General features: G+C 35.9%; 1 protein-coding gene across 3 annotated transcripts; it reads right to left on the bottom strand.

Moving 5' to 3' along the window:
* Window positions 1-1,381: 1,381 nt before the first annotated feature.
* LOC110839042 (E3 ubiquitin-protein ligase siah2) lies at window positions 1,382-16,647 on the bottom strand. Of its 3 annotated transcripts, none has more exons than XM_087340744.1 (2): window positions 16,519-16,647; window positions 1,382-3,041 (listed from the first exon to the last, which is right to left on the bottom strand). In XM_087340744.1, exon 2 carries the CDS (start codon window positions 3,028-3,030, stop codon window positions 2,251-2,253), a length of 780 nt encoding a protein of 259 aa, XP_087196870.1. In that variant the 5' UTR covers window positions 3,031-3,041; window positions 16,519-16,647; the 3' UTR covers window positions 1,382-2,250. The 3 variants fall into 3 exon arrangements, with proteins under 3 accessions (XP_087196870.1, XP_087196871.1, XP_087196869.1); XM_087340745.1 differs by lacking the exon at window positions 16,519-16,647 and adding an exon at window positions 7,239-7,433; XM_087340743.1 differs by lacking the exon at window positions 16,519-16,647 and adding an exon at window positions 5,106-5,257.
* Window positions 16,648-17,787: the final 1,140 nt, after the last annotated feature.

A 17,787-nucleotide genomic window follows, 5' to 3' on the forward strand; every position in this document is an offset into this window, starting at 1 on the left:
CAGAACTACAATTTGATTCGCAACACACTTGAAATGTCTGAGCACGCGTAACAACCCTTAATGAGAAGCAGGGCGCTTTTTAGATGCACAAAGACAACACATTGAGCATTTCTTGTAATCTTTTGTTGTCAGAACAGTATTTTGTAAAGTCTGGAATCAGCGACTTGGAAAACACTTTCCTGTTGACAGATTCAAACTTTCTCCTCGTTTCAAAATAAATGGGCCACTTCTGCCTTTGCTCAGAGAACACGGACATAAATCGGTGAAATGTATTTACGAAAAACTATAAATTAATGGGGCTGAAAGAGTCTAATACAACGTACAAAAATTATTCACGACTATTAATACAACAGAAGCAATTGCAATACAAATATAAATTAATCTAGATAGCTTCACCTCCTCCAAATCAGTGTACTTCAGACTTCTGGCAATGCGGAGAACACATATTCACAATTCGATACGTACAGCCAAGGCATTATAAAAATTAATTGAATTTCATACAGACTATACAGTATATGTAGGCTATATATAAAGAGAAAGTGACATATAGAATAATTTTATACTTATCAAACTCTAATTGTTCCTTATTTATATTTAATTCTTCCTTTTTTAGAGTGAGTGCAATTTATTTATTTCAGAGTTTTGCATCAACAATAAAATTTATACAACTTTCAAACCCCAACGAAATAATTTTATCTCACAGAAATTAATTAAACACTTAAGTAACCAAGTTACTTGCCATTATTGTAAATACACCTACCTGCATGCTTTTTGCAAGCTGTCCAATACGAAGCGACGTCTTTCTTAAGGCGAAGAACAACGGAGCTTCAATATACAAGTTCTTTGTGAAACTGTAAGCAGAATCATTATGGACAATCTACGTTCAAAAGACAGGAGGATCCGAAAGAGAGGCTCAAAAGTAGAGCTCTTTCGCTAAGTTCACGTACTCCCCTCTGACCCTCATCCAGAATGCTGAGAAAGTCTTGACGATGAACAGAGTGAATGGCCATATCTGTCATCATTTCTGGAAGTTTATCTTCTTCCGTTTCTTTAAGGCATTGTTGAAGACAAGTGAATAGGCCTTTCATCCACAGATAGCCTACTTTTGGATCTTGACAAGGTGGAAATAAATGGTTCAAAACACTGCTGTAACTTACATGTTCTTCCACAACTATTTTCTTTGATCAAAGCAAACACTTTATTTATTTAAGATCATAGAACATAAATTATCCAACTGTCGCTGCCAACCCACTGTATTAGTTCTTCTCGTATCCATTGGTCTTGTCAGTTGCACTGAAAACTGAGCTTGTTGAGTCATGGAAAACTTAAGGTTCTGACGGCAGTGAATATGAAGACTACCTTCTTCTTGGATGTTGCGCTGTGTAGTCTGATAGACGATTACAGAAATTTCAGTGGCGCTCGTCTTCATGAACAACACGACTGGAAGCGTATCAATGACAATTTGTTTCGCTGTTATGTACCATTGTGCAAGTAAATATTAAAAAAGAACTCCCAATCCACAGTTTTCGAAGCTCTCTATCCTAACATTCATTGTAATGTAGATGACAAAAGTGAAGGAACTCACACCCAAGGATTTAAGAATATTAAGAAATATCTAGCGGTTTCACTCTTCGGAGTACAAACGCGGGCTCTGAACATAAAGAAGACAAGCTTGAACTGTTCTAGATTAGAGAGAAAAAGATTCTATTCACTCTGAATTTTAATTGCTACAAGTTTACATCACTTTTGATCACACACATAAATATAAAATTACGCTCACACTCACAATTACCTCCCAAATTCAATAAAATTTAATTTCCGTATGCATGACACGCTGGAAAATGCTGTAGCTTTCTGCTGACATATCAAATTCAGAGTCATCAAGGCGGAATATAATACCAAGCAATTTACACATTCACGTCCTAAGAACGTTAAAATAACCATTACATTCATCTACAATCAGATATTTATGATAATATTTTTTGTATACTGGACTTACATTAGACTAAAAATACTTGACCTCATCCTTCAGCCATATGTCTTTTTAAATTACAAATAACCTTTTTCATTTTGCACATATTCATAAAATATTATTTTCAGCAAACTTAATAATACGATTCAACGTTAAAACAAAAGAAGATTTTTACATACACTTTCACACAATTAATATAATCTCCTTTGGAACAGCAAGCTTTAGTGTTAAATAAGTTGTTAAAGATTTGTTAGTTTAAGAATATACAAAATGTTGCCTCACACACATATTTTAACACTGAGCTGGTAGTTAAGTCTTGTTCCATTCATAAACCGTCTGACAATAGTACTGTAGTCTAAAGTAACACAACTGTCCATCTCGTGAAAAACTTCTGAAAACGAATCAGTCTCTTTTATAGCAATATTTTTAAATTTTACCGTTTGCCTGTTCCCATCTTTTGATAACTTAAAAACATACGTGAATTTAGAAGCGTTTTCCATTGGCCCAATGTATTTCAGAGCTCCTAAGAACTTACTGTTCTCAAAGGAATACTCACAGTGCCAAACAAAAATCTCGCCAACAGATGACACCAGCGTAGTTTCTAAGAAGCTCTCCGAGAAGTCGCTGGCTGTGGTACGACTGGAGTCCTCATGCCACACGCTCGTTCCGTGTGCGGTTTCTGCATGTCTTAGAATGTTACTGAGCATGCCCTTCCAGAGGCACAATCTGTTGATGGGACAGTCGAAGATGCGAAAATTGCAGTTCACCTCATGACGGACCATATCCATCAATAAGAGTGCCTCGGCGCAACCGGAGTTCTTGCATGGGTAAAGGATCTTCTGGCACATTTTCTCGGCTAGCAGATTGCGTACTTCTGTCTTCTTCAGTCGACAAACTGGGCAGGGATCAAAGCCCAGTTGCAGGTAGCATTTGTTACAGATGTTGTGGCCCGACATGCACTGCACAATGGGGGGTTTCATGATTTCGCGACAAACGCGACATTCCAGCATCTTGATCAGCTCTTCTGCCAAGTCGGATGTGCAGAACGCTCCTGCCATTGTCTTTTGACCTGCGAGAAAATGAAACAGAATTGGTAGTCTCAGTTAATTCAGCAAACGATAACCGCACAGAGTTTCGTTTAAAATAAAATTTACAGTTTTTAATAAATGCTTGAATTTCTCTACAAACAGATGCGTCTACAACTGTAACACAATGAACAAAGTCTTAATCAATACTGCACTGATATTAAATACAAATTTTGTTATGGAAATTAACATTTACAGCTCTGAAAATAGTAGCCTTCCTGAGAGTATTTATTATAATACATGTCATTACATTTATTTCGGCACCCCGCTCCTTCAGTTTTCTGCAGTGTGTCTGAAATAACAGTCACTGAGAAAACAAACATCGAGAAAATTCACACGTTAATAAATCACCACGTCCTTTAATCTACTCTTTGAGTGGATACGAGAACCATATGCACTACCCGATTTAGCATTCAATATGTCGACATTTCGCCCAAAAATTTATCTGTTCAGTGTTTCCGGATGTACAGCGAATATTTTCCTAATATTTAAAAATAGAATCTGTTAAATGCTACATATAACAATCATTAAATATCATGCGATGTTAAATGGGTTTTGTGCCATAGATTAAATAGTCTACGATCGAATACTTATCAGAAATGAAGGATGATGTTTAATTCTTTTGCATGCAAGTTCTTCGCAGGATTGTTTATCATATTACGGAGAACATTATTTCGTATTTCCAATAAACCACGACTTGACAGAATTCGGGATCCTTCAGTCTGATATTCAAAAAGCACTGGTTTTGTCCTCAAGGTAAATCAACCATGCGGTGCCAAGTTTAAGAATAAGTTTAACAGGTATTCATGACGTGGTCCTTAATTACGCACAAAGATACGGTGACCTCCTTTCCTCTAATAAGGTAAGTGGTGGAGGTCAGCGATTTTCCCGGCTCGAAATATCACTGGCAAGTCTGTATTTTGTTAGAGCATCATTCTGTTAGGTTATTTAGCTGAATTCTGACTGAATCTTTATTTACTAAAAATAACACTAACATAAACCTTGAATTTTTTATGCAGGCTACGGATATTATTTAAAGTAAATGTCAGTGTATTATAAGTTTTTGTATTTTAATGCAATAAAGTGTAAAACAACTTTTACCTTCCTACCATAATCTGAGGACGAATGTGTACTCTATGTGTTAGACGGGACATATTTTGGCCCACTAGTATCCATTTACCAAAATAAAAAAATAAAGCATGCCTCCAATCTATCAGAAGACATCTGTATAGTTGGCCTATAAGTGTGGTACACGTTTTTGTTCAATAAGAAAATAAATACGTTTATCCAGTGGCATCATACAGTTCAATCCCAGTACACTGCAGTCCTGTAGACGTCAAAATAATCCAATGGGGCAAGGTAAGTATACAAGCAAATATTTAACCCACCTATTACTGACGCATAAGGTAAAAGACCTACAAAAATTTGTTAATATTATATTTCAGCCAAAGTGTGCACACAAGGGCAGTGCCCTATCGCAATAACTTGATGTAAACTGTGACTCATTTATTTCATAAATCACTGAAAATGAAAACAACAAAAATCATTTGTTTTATAAGCCGCATTACCGTAAATATACTAGAATGGTAAGAATTTTATACAAAAATGAAGACTTGACTTGCTATGACACTGTAATACATTTCGTGTCTGACAGTTTTGACATAAACTTGGTTACTTTTACTCTAAGAAGAGCGCTATTATAGACAACAGAATAGTACGTTGCAGTGTATAATTCAAGTCTATAAGCAATTTAAAACAGTTTAAAACATAAGAAATCTTCCAGGACCTTTTACAACATGCTATAAAATACTGTACATTTTAACTTGTATGAACGTTAATCTTGATTCCAAATCAGAAATGCAAGTTTCTAAAAATCGTTTCGTTTGAGTTTATAATTTAAGTTTAAACACTGTTTTTAATTGATTTCATTTCAATATTCAGTATTCTAAATGCAAACAAAGTAAGTATTAAACTATTTATTATATAAATCTGTAACATTTTAAAGTAATACTGTACAAAATAACTCTGTACTTGCGCAAAGTACTTACCCTTTAAAAAAATCTGATAATATGTCACCGACTCACTCCTCGAACTGAGAGTTCTTACTGAACCGCCTGTCTCCTTTGGTAGATTAAAGTGGGAGGGGCATGGGCAGTTTACTTTCATCTTTCGCCAATACAGAAGAATATGACTTGTGACGTAAGAAATATTAGGTTTTTACTTTTCTCGTAAGCGTGTATATCCTGGATAAAATGTAACAATTGCATCCGATAAAATAATATACAAAATGTTGATTTAAAAACAAATTTGAACAGGATTTCATTCCATAAAATATTATGAAATGAGTCTAATGGACCGTGAATTTTAAGACTACGAAAAACATTGAGTGAAGGCAAATAGAATGCCAAAGCAGACACTGGGCCGAAGACAGCCCAAAAACAGCGAAATTACGTCCAAATTTGCAGAGCACGTGAAGATGAATAAAAAGTCCGAGAGCGAGATGAATTGCACTGTAAAAGCTATTCAACGTCAACTTCACTTACACTTCAGGCCCACTGACACTAAAATTGCTCAAGTAATATAAAGATACTATTGTTTTTTATTCATATTGAAAAGGCTATTCTCGGTCAAGAATTACTCAAGTACTGGAGAAATATAACCTTAAGGTTTCTGTGTTTATCGTCCTAAAATCGTTTAGACAAAGGCATTCGAAATAAGAAAACAGACCAGCATAAATCATGCCAAGAGCAATGCGTTACTGAAACTTTAATTACACACAGTAGGTGAGAACAGTTTACACTAGCGTATTAAAAATATTCCACAGGTTGATATAAAAAATAAACAAGGAAAAAGTTAGTAAAGGACGAGAGAAAGAAATAATGGTGGTTATTTCGGTTCAGAGTTTCAATTATTAAGACGTGCAAAACTTTAAATCACCAATTAAATAATAAATTATAAAGACGTGAGATACTTGTTTACTATTTATTTTTGATTGTGATTTCTTTTCCATTTTAACCTGTTAATATAAATGCCTCATCCAGCTTATATAATTATGTACTGGCACCCGTTCTATTCCAATACCGCCTAGATATGCTGTGTAACCTCAACGTTTTCAGCTCACCTCTTGGGTATCACACACATTTTATGTACCACACAGTCAGTGCAGTAAATACAAGGCATTATAAAATTGTGATTCTGTTATATGGTAATTTATAACCGAACAATTTTGGTATATTATTTTATGACTTATCATTAGAATTCTTTCATACATCATAATATATTTATTAGCTCATATATGGATACTACTTACATTCTACAAACCTTCCAAGATGTGAAAAATGTTTTTGTAATTTTATTATCTGTCATGAAAATATTAGATGGCATTATTCCATGGTGTAGGTTAGGGCAATTAATGGTGCTGCAAAGGCCTTGTGTCTAGATGGTGTTGACTAAAATTAAGCCTTGATAGCTAGAATGTCACACGTTTTATTGGGTTAGATTTGATGTTAATACTGTCCAAGCATCTGCCTGGTAAGACAATAAAATTCATTCAAGATGCTGGCCTCGGGAATTGAACCACAGAATGGTAATCACGCATAATAGTAAAAGGAGTATTTTATTTTTCTCTTCATATTTTAGACAGTTAATGTCATCAAATAAGAACAAATCAGGTAAAAACACGTACTGATGAAGTTATCTACAAAATTCAGCCTGTAAAATATAATCGGAGTATGGTCGGTACAATAGCCGCTCTAGTTGTAGCCTCCAGGGAACTTAAAACTACGTAACAAATATAGTTGCAAATAAATCTGTGATTTTTGAGTGGTGGGTGAGCCGAGTAAACAGTTTTCTAGCAACTCTCATTTTAAAAAAGCTCAAAATAACGTTACTTTTTAACCAGTCTTCAATGTGTGGTGCTACTAGCGGTGGCTGTAGTCTTCAATAAAAATGGCGAATTTGCACAACAAAGTTACTTTAGATAGGTTATTCAATTCACTTGTGCTCGACGCGGGATCCACCTTGACTTGCTTGTGATTTCTCCATGGTCATGTTCAATGCTACAATAAAAAATAACGTTGCCAGAATACATAACCTGCCCCGACCGCGCTAAACAAAACCAGACTGCGATCAATATAAACCGATACGAATTACTACACTCAACAAACAATTGTAAAACGTACCTTTCCAACCCAGCACACCGGTTGCAGAGGACAAACAAAGCCGTTCTGTTGTTTTTTATAAAGTGAAGCCTCTGTTTATTCTGGATTAGGTAAGGAAACGTAACGAGAGTTCAAGGCGGCTTCCTGCTGTGTAGCCATCATCACAAAATCAAATTACCGAACATTCATTTAGGATGAACCGTAAAAGCTGTATTCTTCCACACGTCAGCAACACATTTAGCACTGAGGATGCTATTTTAGTGTGCGACCTGACATACACGTGTGTAGTAGTACTGCAATTGTTTGATAGATGTCTCTATGTGTTTCGATACTGTGTGATAAAGATTTAGATTCTATGACAATATTTGATACCAGTCCATTTTTAATAAATTTTATTGGATCTCTCAGTTTCTACTAGTAGTACAGAGATTGACACTTCTATTGGACTGGGGATTGGGAAATTTGGATTTCACATATTCAAAACTGTACAATTCTTTCTTAAAAAATCTTTCAATCGGTTTCTGCCCCCGAAAATTTGTAGCGCATTCTAATTTACAAGATCTATAAAATTTATTTCAAAATTCATAAAAATATCAATTACTTTCTGCTCCCAAAAATTCCTATCACCGTCTAAATGAAAGATTAAGCGTTCTTTAAATGATATGGGAAACATATGAAATTCTATAAAAATTATATATCGAATTATCTATTACCTCTCTCAGTACCAGTTGCAGCAATTTATTTATTTATTTATTTATAAAAATTATTATAATTACGTGAAGGAAAAATTATGTTCTATCTGCTTAGAATTTAAAGCATTAGACAACTTCATAAACATAAAAGGGCAATTATTGTTGTAATAATTGTAAAAATAAGATAAACTGTGAAAAATTGGAATTTAAATGTCGAAAATATTATGCACGAGTGAACCGTAGCAGACATTTAAAAAGCCATTTACATTCGGAGAGAAATCTACAAAAGTATAGGCAAATTATTTCAAATAATTTTTAAACCATAAAACGAGGTCTCCCTTCTTTTAATAAACTTGTGATAATGATCGCGAAGTGAAATTAAGGCATTTGAAACTTAGAATTAAACATAATTTAAAGGGATTTGCATACACCTCCATATTTAAGATTTTAGACAAGATCTTGGTCACGGCGTCTGTATTACTTTTAGTATTTCTTCGAAGTGTATTTCCTTCAAAGAATTTGTTACGGTTATATAAAACGATATTTGCTTATGTGTAATCCATAACCAAATATACTATTCTAAATTTCAATGCCTAAAAGGATTCTGCGGCAGTTACATATGTTAAGAAACACTGGTCTAGACCACTACTCGAATCTATCCTGTATATCCATTTATTACCATTACCCCAGCCATTGTTTTAGTCTACTACGCTAAACATCTGAAGTTAGCATATTCATATGTTACTGTCTCTCTTTCACGCCTTTTGGAGCATTTCAGTTATCTTAGCAAATAATTCGGTGTTCTTATATCTTGATGGTACACTACTACAAAGCTCTCATGGTCAAACAGGGACAATTTTTAAGCCTATTTGATTTGACACATCTGCATTATTTGTGTTCATTTGTCCAAATATAAATGTCTGTTATCTCTGTACACCATTCTAGCACGATCTGCATGCCACTAATTCATGTTGTTAGATTGAGTATCTCAGTTATGCACTTGTGTTGTTGATACGGCCTTTTAGCATGATCTCCTCGATATGGTCAACTTTACTGAAATCAAATTCGTGTACACTTGAATTAACACTAAAAACTAATTTTATAAATGATTTCTGGTAAACACATTTTCATCGGTGCAGAGTGGCTAATAAGATTAGTTAAGTTAATAATTAATTGAGTTGGCGACTTATCTACAATGTTTCAGTGTAAAATTTTGTCTCTATCTCAAAATCGTTTGAGATATTTCAATTTTCGTGATGTGTTGCATACGCATACTGAAGTTTTGTCAGGATTACTGTTGTAAATAGACTACTAGAAAGACCAAGATGAAGATGGGAGGACAAAATTAAGATGGAACTTAGGATGACTGGTTCTGAGGGTAATAGGGAGACGGAGTTTCAGTATTACATCCAACAACGAAATTTAGCATTAGCTTTGTTGACTTTCGGATTATATTAGGAAAAAGTTAATTAATTGTAACACAGGAATGTCATTCGGTCCTAATTATAAAAGAGGCAATCGCAGTCAATTTTTCAACTAGTGAAGTTCCCTCGGGTTAAAATTAAATGTTGCTATGCAATCACTTTGTAGAACGTAACTATTTGTTTATATCTGCACCACTACAGTAGTAAACATGAAATAATATAAACTTCAAAATCCTCTGCCCGCAGTATTGGCGGGCAAGAGCCAGAACTTCGCTTACAGCTGGGGACCCGGAACGGAAAACCGCAAAGCTTCTCTGACACGTCTAAGAAACATGGCTACTACATTAATGTATAAATTCTTTTAGAGAGAAAAAATACACTTTAGTCATGTGGAAAGTTAGTGCCCGTTCTTATGTATGATCTCTGACGCTACTCGGCGAATTCCGATTAAGGGTATATTTATATAGGAAAGTAAAGATAACGACACGAGCCCTTGCCGATTTTTCAGAAAATATTATTCAACGTTTTTCAATGGAACTGTTTATATTGACTCCGAGCTCGTCCGTTCCACGAACGAGTCTCGCCCAACTTACGTCTCCAACGATATTTTTCCTAAACAGTTCCATTGAAAAACGTTGAATAATATTTTCTGAAAAATCGGCAAGGGCTCGTGTCGTTATCTTTACGTTCCTATATAAATAGACACTAATTTGGTACCAGATGTCTAAACTAAAGGTTTTCGGCAAATTGATTAATGGTGCAAACCGATAAAAGTAACCACTACTTTACGCGAAATTCAAAATAATCAGTTTTAAACACAAAATTAAATATTTAAAATTCATTTGATTTAAATTATATTCAATACATACGATTGGTTTGAACAACATACGCTTAGATTTGACAAATAAGTATGGTAACGATGAACTATCTTAATTACTACAGACAATCACAATTAGACAAGTATCTTGGGACTTGATAAAGCTAACAGACAGGTTTACATAAAGACATGATGAATTATTTACGTGTTCGTTTTTCGCATCGGCCACGTGCAAAAAGCGCTGCGTCCCATTGACGAGGAACGTGAAATTGTGACGAACTGCCCGGGATTCTGCAAAGGTTGGAAAACAACTCTCCCGTTTTCAAGCCCACACGCCTCACCTACGCTGAACGTGAGGTCCCAAGTGTTAACATTCCCACAACGAAGCGGGTTTCTCTTTCAGTAATAAACTGAATTCCGTTGCTACGACCTTTGAGGGCTGGAACATTTTCACGTTGACAACATCTGTGTAGAAAGTTAATGCAAATCCGAAATGCCGTTAATTTTATTTTCGGTGGAAGAAGGCCGATTTCCGTTGTGGGTAGAATTGTGTTTATTAGATTTCATCCGCCACGTTGAATAAGAGATTAAGGGGGGAAAAATCGAAAAAAGAACATGAAATCTCGTTTAAATTCTAGCGGAATACGAGACGTTTCAAATTTTGCCGCAATGTCAGACATGTTTGGTAGAAAGGATTCATACGAGAACCCGGAAAATCATTGCCAGTGAGACTAAAACAGAACATTCATCTAAAAATGAAGTACAGAAGAAAGAGGATTAATCCATTTGTAGATGCGCGTCGAAATTCTGTGGAGGAGGAGATGGCTGTCTTCTGGATTGTTGCGCTGTGTAGTCTGACGATGGAAGCAGCAAGAACCTCTGAAACGTCAGAAAACTTCTACCAGACTACACGGTGCAACCCAGAAGACAGCCACCTTTATACTCGCAGCCGCGATAACCTCAAATCTCACTGCCGTATAGGTGTCTATTTATGCAGACCTATGGCTTCGCAACCGTCTGTATCCTTTGAGAACTAAACTGAGAACTTTCTAGCAATTGCGAAGAATTAAACTTATTAATTTAATATATCGAAAGGAAGTACATAGATGGCTGCTGATAAACCAACAGATACAAAATCTGTCATCGTCAAACACGTGTTTTCACACGTTCAATAATTTACGCAAGCCTGATTATCTCCGTTGAATGGCTCGTAAGTGCAGTGCTAGGGTTTAAATAAAATGTTACGATAAGGATCCGCATGTCGACCTTTATGTAAAAGTGACCCGACACACTATTTTTGACTCAAAACAAAAGAATTTGTACAGTAGAGGTTAAACTTAGCAGTACTTCAGTGAAATAACGCAACAGCATGAAGATGAAGAAATGGCGTGTCTAGCGATTTTACAGACTAACATTTGAAGAATAATAACTTTAATTATAAGACCTGACACCTTTCCATGTAGTTAGTGAAAAACACCTGGCACGGAAGTTACGTTTCGACGACGGAAAATGTGTTAAAACTAACTGCATGGAACAGAATCGTTGTTCAGAAACTGATTGCTGGTCAAGATATTACCTACATTTTGTGAATCGCAAGAGATTATTGTCATGCTCATAAGAGCACTGCAATAGGCCCTGTCCTGAGGGAGCGAAACGCAACCCTCAACTTCTCAATCTATCTTGAAGATTAATTTTCATTTTATCATCCCTTGTACGACTAGTGTCTTCATACCAAATTTTAAATTTGTAGCCCTATCGGTTCATTAGTTGCCGCTGTCAATCTGAAAGGTAAATTAACAGTTTTGCATAACTGTCATGCTGTTTGTTGTTTTACAGTCTACAAATACAAATTCTGCAGCTAATAAATTCAGAACCCAATATCAAGTGGCGCTAGCATCGTTGCCATCTCAACTGTTCGTCCATCCAGAATATTGTTATTAGTAATTATGCACAATTAATAAGTATTAAAAATTTCGTAAAAATCGGCAAATTTGTTCAAAATTTGGGGAGAAAACACACATACTATACACAGACAGCATTATAAAATAATAACACCTTCTTTATCGCCTTAAGAATACAGCTTAAAAAGCGCTTAGCAGCATAAAGTCTCCGGATTTTTCCGAAGAGAGACGAAGTATGTATCAAACTGTATTATAATGTCGACTTAATATGAATTTTTTTATTTTCCTGATCTAATGAAGGGACCATACAAAACACGTCAAACTAAATGCTTTCAAAATAATTAGGCCTATAGACCTGTAAATCAATTTCAGCATCATGATTTAGGGCTTATTCGCTTCCAAACTCCGGCTAATATAAAATCTGCTGCCTTTTATACAACGGTTTAAACTGGTATAGAAGGGAATCACTATGAATTCATATGTCACCGGATATCACTGCAGAATGCAAAATGTTTTATAGAATCTAGAAGAGGAATTTTAATAAGATTCGTCGCAGGGCACACGATTGTTCAATCAACTACGGTTTTCTTGATTTATTGAAAATAAAAGCGAAGTAAAGACTTAAGGTTCCTTCTGTTTATGTGTTCAGTAAAATCCATTCAGTGGCAAATCTCGTTGAAAGCTTTAGTGACACCGAGAAAACTCCGTTTCATCCTAAATATAACGTTCCCGTAAAATTTGCCGATCGAACAAGATCGGAGTTCAGCATTTCTTATCTGGCTTACAGGGCTTGAATCAACCTTCCAATGTATAATTATTTAATTTACAAGGCATATTACTCAATGTTGAGGGCAATAACATATATAAACTAACATAAAATTTACAATTCCATAATGAGGGTCAAACTTACACTAAGTAATAACATTCGACACGGAATGCTAAATAAGTTCTAGAACATTGCATTCAGATATAAACATTCGTCACGTGTGTCTTGCCCCAGACTGTTCTAGCTGTCTTCATCACAAAGTACGTTAATCTTCGCAGAAGAAGAACTAAACACCATACAAGAGCATTACATGATAAGTAATTACACGAAAACACCGTGCAAACCTTTTATAAAACCGGGATATAAATCAGGCAAGTATTATAAGATGACTAAAAAGTCGGGAAAATCTACTAATATTTTATAAACTAACAAGTTAAGGGACATTTGAACATATGTTGTAGGCTGCATAATGCATTTATCGATCGGTTTGTAACACAGAGTCAAGGCCCCGTGAATGTATGTTGTTTTATATCTTAATTGCATCATGCTTGTGTTTCAATACAATACTTTTATTTTCCGTCGTTTACACAAGCTTATTGTTAAAATCATATAAAATTTCACATAAAATTGTTACATTTTAAAATTGACGACATGTTTCGATATACAATCTTATCATCGTCAGGTCTATCAAAATTAAAATTAAAATCTGGTGTATCTGTTGCTCTGCTTATATTGTTTTTTGTTTTTACTCGTTTTTATTACATCTCCAGGCTTCTTCGATTTTATTTTTGGAGACGCGCCTGGGTGCCTATATCGGGTTGTGTATGAGGTGCGTGTCCGTTGTTATTGAATGGCAGACAGTCCTTGTCTGCCATTCAATAACAACGGACACGCACCTCATACACAACCCGATATAGGCACCCAGGCGCGTCTCCAAAAATAAAATCGAAGAAGCCTGGAGATGTAATAAAAACGAGTAAAAACAAAAACAATATAAGCAGAGCAACAGATACACCAGATTTTAATTTTAAAGACTGTCTGCCATTCAATAACAACGGACACGCACCTCATACACAACCCGATATAGGCACCCAGGCGCGTCTCCAAAAATAAAATCGAAGAAGCCTGGAGATGTAATAAAAACGAGTAAAAACAAAAACAATATAAGCAGAGCAACAGATACACCAGATTTTAATTTTAAAGACTGTCTGCCATTCAATAACAACGGACACGCACCTCATACACAACCCGATATAGGCACCCAGGCGCGTCTCCAAAAATAAAATCGAAGAAGCCTGGAGATGTAATAAAAACGAGTAAAAACAAAAACAATATAAGCAGAGCAACAGATACACCAGATTTTAATTTTAAAGACTGTCTGCCATTCAATAACAACGGACACGCACCTCATACACAACCCGATATAGGCACCCAGGCGCGTCTCCAAAAATAAAATCGAAGAAGCCTGGAGATGTAATAAAAACGAGTAAAAACAAAAACAATATAAGCAGAGCAACAGATACACCAGATTTTAATTTTAAAGACTGTCTGCCATTCAATAACAACGGACACGCACCTCATACACAACCCGATATAGGCACCCAGGCGCGTCTCCAAAAATAAAATCGAAGAAGCCTGGAGATGTAATAAAAACGAGTAAAAACAAAAACAATATAAGCAGAGCAACAGATACACCAGATTTTAATTTTAAAGACTGTCTGCCATTCAATAACAACGGACACGCACCTCATACACAACCCGATATAGGCACCCAGGCGCGTCTCCAAAAATAAAATCGAAGAAGCCTGGAGATGTAATAAAAACGAGTAAAAACAAAAACAATATAAGCAGAGCAACAGATACACCAGATTTTAATTTTAATTTTGATAGACCTGACGATGATAAGATTGTATATCGAAACATGTCGTCAATTTTAAAATGTAACAATTTTATGTGAAATTTTATATGATTTTAACAATAAGCTTGTGTAAACGACGGAAAATAAAAGTATTGTATGTTGTTTTGTCAACAAGCAGTTTCCGATAAACTGGATCAGTAGAGAATGTTTAAAACGTATATTTATATACTTCAGTAAAGCCTGTGGAAAGTATACACAGAAGCATTATACTGCAATTCGCTCATTAGTTTTGTTCATAAAAAGATAAGTAGTCAATAAATACAAAGCGTTAAAGAAATAATTTTATGACAATTTTACATTGCCTGAAGTCTATTAGTGATTTAAGAAACTGATAAATCAATATAATATAAATAGATTTAACTTCGCGGTTTACTTACTGTACATATGTTTTACATAAATACTACGGCAAGAAAGTCGTTTATTAACCCTTTGAAGCCGAATCTCGTCTAAACAGTTCTTAAAAATTCAGTCCGAACAGCGAAGAAAATACCACAATTCACATTATGACGGGTAGATGTGAAAATGGATCTTAGAAATATCATATAACGGTGCGCTATGAATCAACCTCGCTAGGGACAGAGACCAATGTCGGCGTCTGGTAAACAAGGTAATGAACTTTTTGGTACTGTGAAAGGTAGGAAATTTCTTCATTAGCTGAGCAACTGCTTGCTTCTCAAGAACGATTCTCCTCCAGTGACTTAAGTAGATCCTTTTATGTAACAGGGGCTTTAAAGTATGAAATTAAATTGTACGAACACAGTGGAGCCTCTGTTGGCAATAACATGAACGTGTAACTCGATTCTATTATCGTTAAGGCTCATGAGTTGATGCATCAACGCCTTAATGTAAAACCTATAAATAAATAAGACAGAAAACTGACAACGCTGCGTTAAACTAAATCCCTCCTCTCCGCCACAAGATTCCATACAAGGAAAAACAACACCACTTGTACGGCGTGGTCGAGACTGTAATATACCGCACAAACATCGAATTAGAGCTTGCTACCCCAGTACCAAGTCTTGATAAATGGCTGTACAGTGTTCCAAGGAGTTTAATGGCAAAGGTTATCCTACTACAGCCTTCCTACGTACAGGCCTATATTAAATTACAGGCATGTCCAACAATACTTGGTTAATTAACGAGTATTTAACGAAGCGTTATTTTCTTACTGTTGGACAACCTAACTGGGCTCCTTTTTCAGTAAGAAATGAGAACACTTATGGACTACAAGTAAACGAGAGAGACGGATAAATTCACTTTGGCTTATTGAAAACATTGCGGAACGTTGTACGAAAATCTGGACTCCAATACCTTGATTTTGTCAGGGTTATGTCATGGATGACGCAAGGATAGTATCACAAGAAAAAAATTATCCTAGTTCGTGTTCTTCACTAAACAGCATCCAAGTGGCCGTCACAGTGACTACTGACTGCTCTTCAACTTTACATTTTATCTTATTTCAATCTATAGGAGTATGTATGTACGTATATATTTTTTTAATGCAAAACCGTTGTTCATAGCTGCTCGAAATGTCCACGCTATGTCCAAAACCGGGGAAAAGAACTTCAAATTATTAAGCGTTTGTACTTATCAGACAGAGAACATGTAAATATTGTCTTTTTACGTCATTATTTAAGTGGGCACGTTTATGATGAAGATCTAGCCCAGCTCAAGTGAAACAGAGGCTAAAATACCACAGAAGCGACAGTAAATACACACAATTACAACCATATTTACAACACAAGAAAATCTATAGGCCTCAGGTAGGCTACTTTATACTTACCAGAACAAAGAGAATTACGTTGTTTCCTACAATCCTTCGTGGTCGTATAGGTTATGTACCAACGCCTTACGGTCGGTGACACTTCAAGGACACTGGTTGATAACTATCCCCACCTTATTTCAATATGGCTATGTTTATTCTTCCAGCACAGCCTTGTAGATTGCTTCCTTGCCTGTTAGTACACCTTCCTTTCTGTCCATTACTTAAAGACGTAACAGTTCCGTCGTCGACTCCCCAGCCCTTCAATTTAGCTTGTGCCCAGAAACAACGTTGTCTTGTGGGCTACGTAATTTAAGAACGGGTAAAAAGCACAGTAAAAAGTCAACGGGGAAAACAAAGCTACTGCACTTCACTGGTTTTTTTGTGGTGCTGCCTGTGCCACTGTATAAACCGAGGTAGCCTTAGAAACCAAGCAACCATTTAACACTATGTTGGGCAGAATTCATAAAGCCTGCTTTTCTATTGCACATACTTCCAAGCATACAAAATTTATAATCTAACTCTTGCACAGATTGTGATGGAATCAAATTTTGGTTGAATTTAAATCTTTTACTGCTTGTACTTGTAAATATTATTGTTGTTCCTGGGCAGAACGTATTACATACACACTGAGCAACAGAAATCAAGTGCTTTAAATTTGCCAAGTAAAAAACCAAAAGTCATGTAAGCTTACGACTGGCGCCAGAATTGCGGTTATTTGTTATCACCACGTATTTGTCCACATGTGGCATTTCACTGCCCGTTTCACATTAACTACAATTATTTATACCACAAAAAAAGACAATATATCTCCCTAATTTGAAGTAGGATGTAAATTAATATTAATGTTTTTTACAAGCTACGTCAGTAGGATACTGGATACTGGGAACGACCCGTTCTTCAAGTGCCTGAGCACTGCGGGTCCCAACTTTTCGTTGGCTTGATCTATAGACATTCGGTAGTGCTCCTTGGACGAGGGATCGGCCCGTCGCAAGGCCTCTACCTGTACACAGGACAACACATAACAACATTCATGGCTTCAGTGGGATTCGAACCCACGGTCCCTGCGACCAAGCGGCACAAGGCCCACGCCTCAGACCCCGTGTTAGTAAGATTGACAGCAAAATGAAAGTGAACACGAAATTTTACTTGGCTGTCTGAATCTTGTGGTAGTATAACAGCCTGGCATTGATGTATTGACCCAAAAAAGTTCAAATAAACACATTTCTCCCTATAATGCACATCCTGTATTAACACAAATACTCATATAAAATGTACAACTGTATATTA

This window comes from Zootermopsis nevadensis, unplaced genomic scaffold, assembly GCF_977971745.1.
Source record: "Zootermopsis nevadensis isolate Lab colony 2312 unplaced genomic scaffold, Znev_1.0 Znev_ptg000061l, whole genome shotgun sequence".
Taxonomy (NCBI): domain Eukaryota; kingdom Metazoa; phylum Arthropoda; class Insecta; order Blattodea; family Termopsidae; genus Zootermopsis; species Zootermopsis nevadensis.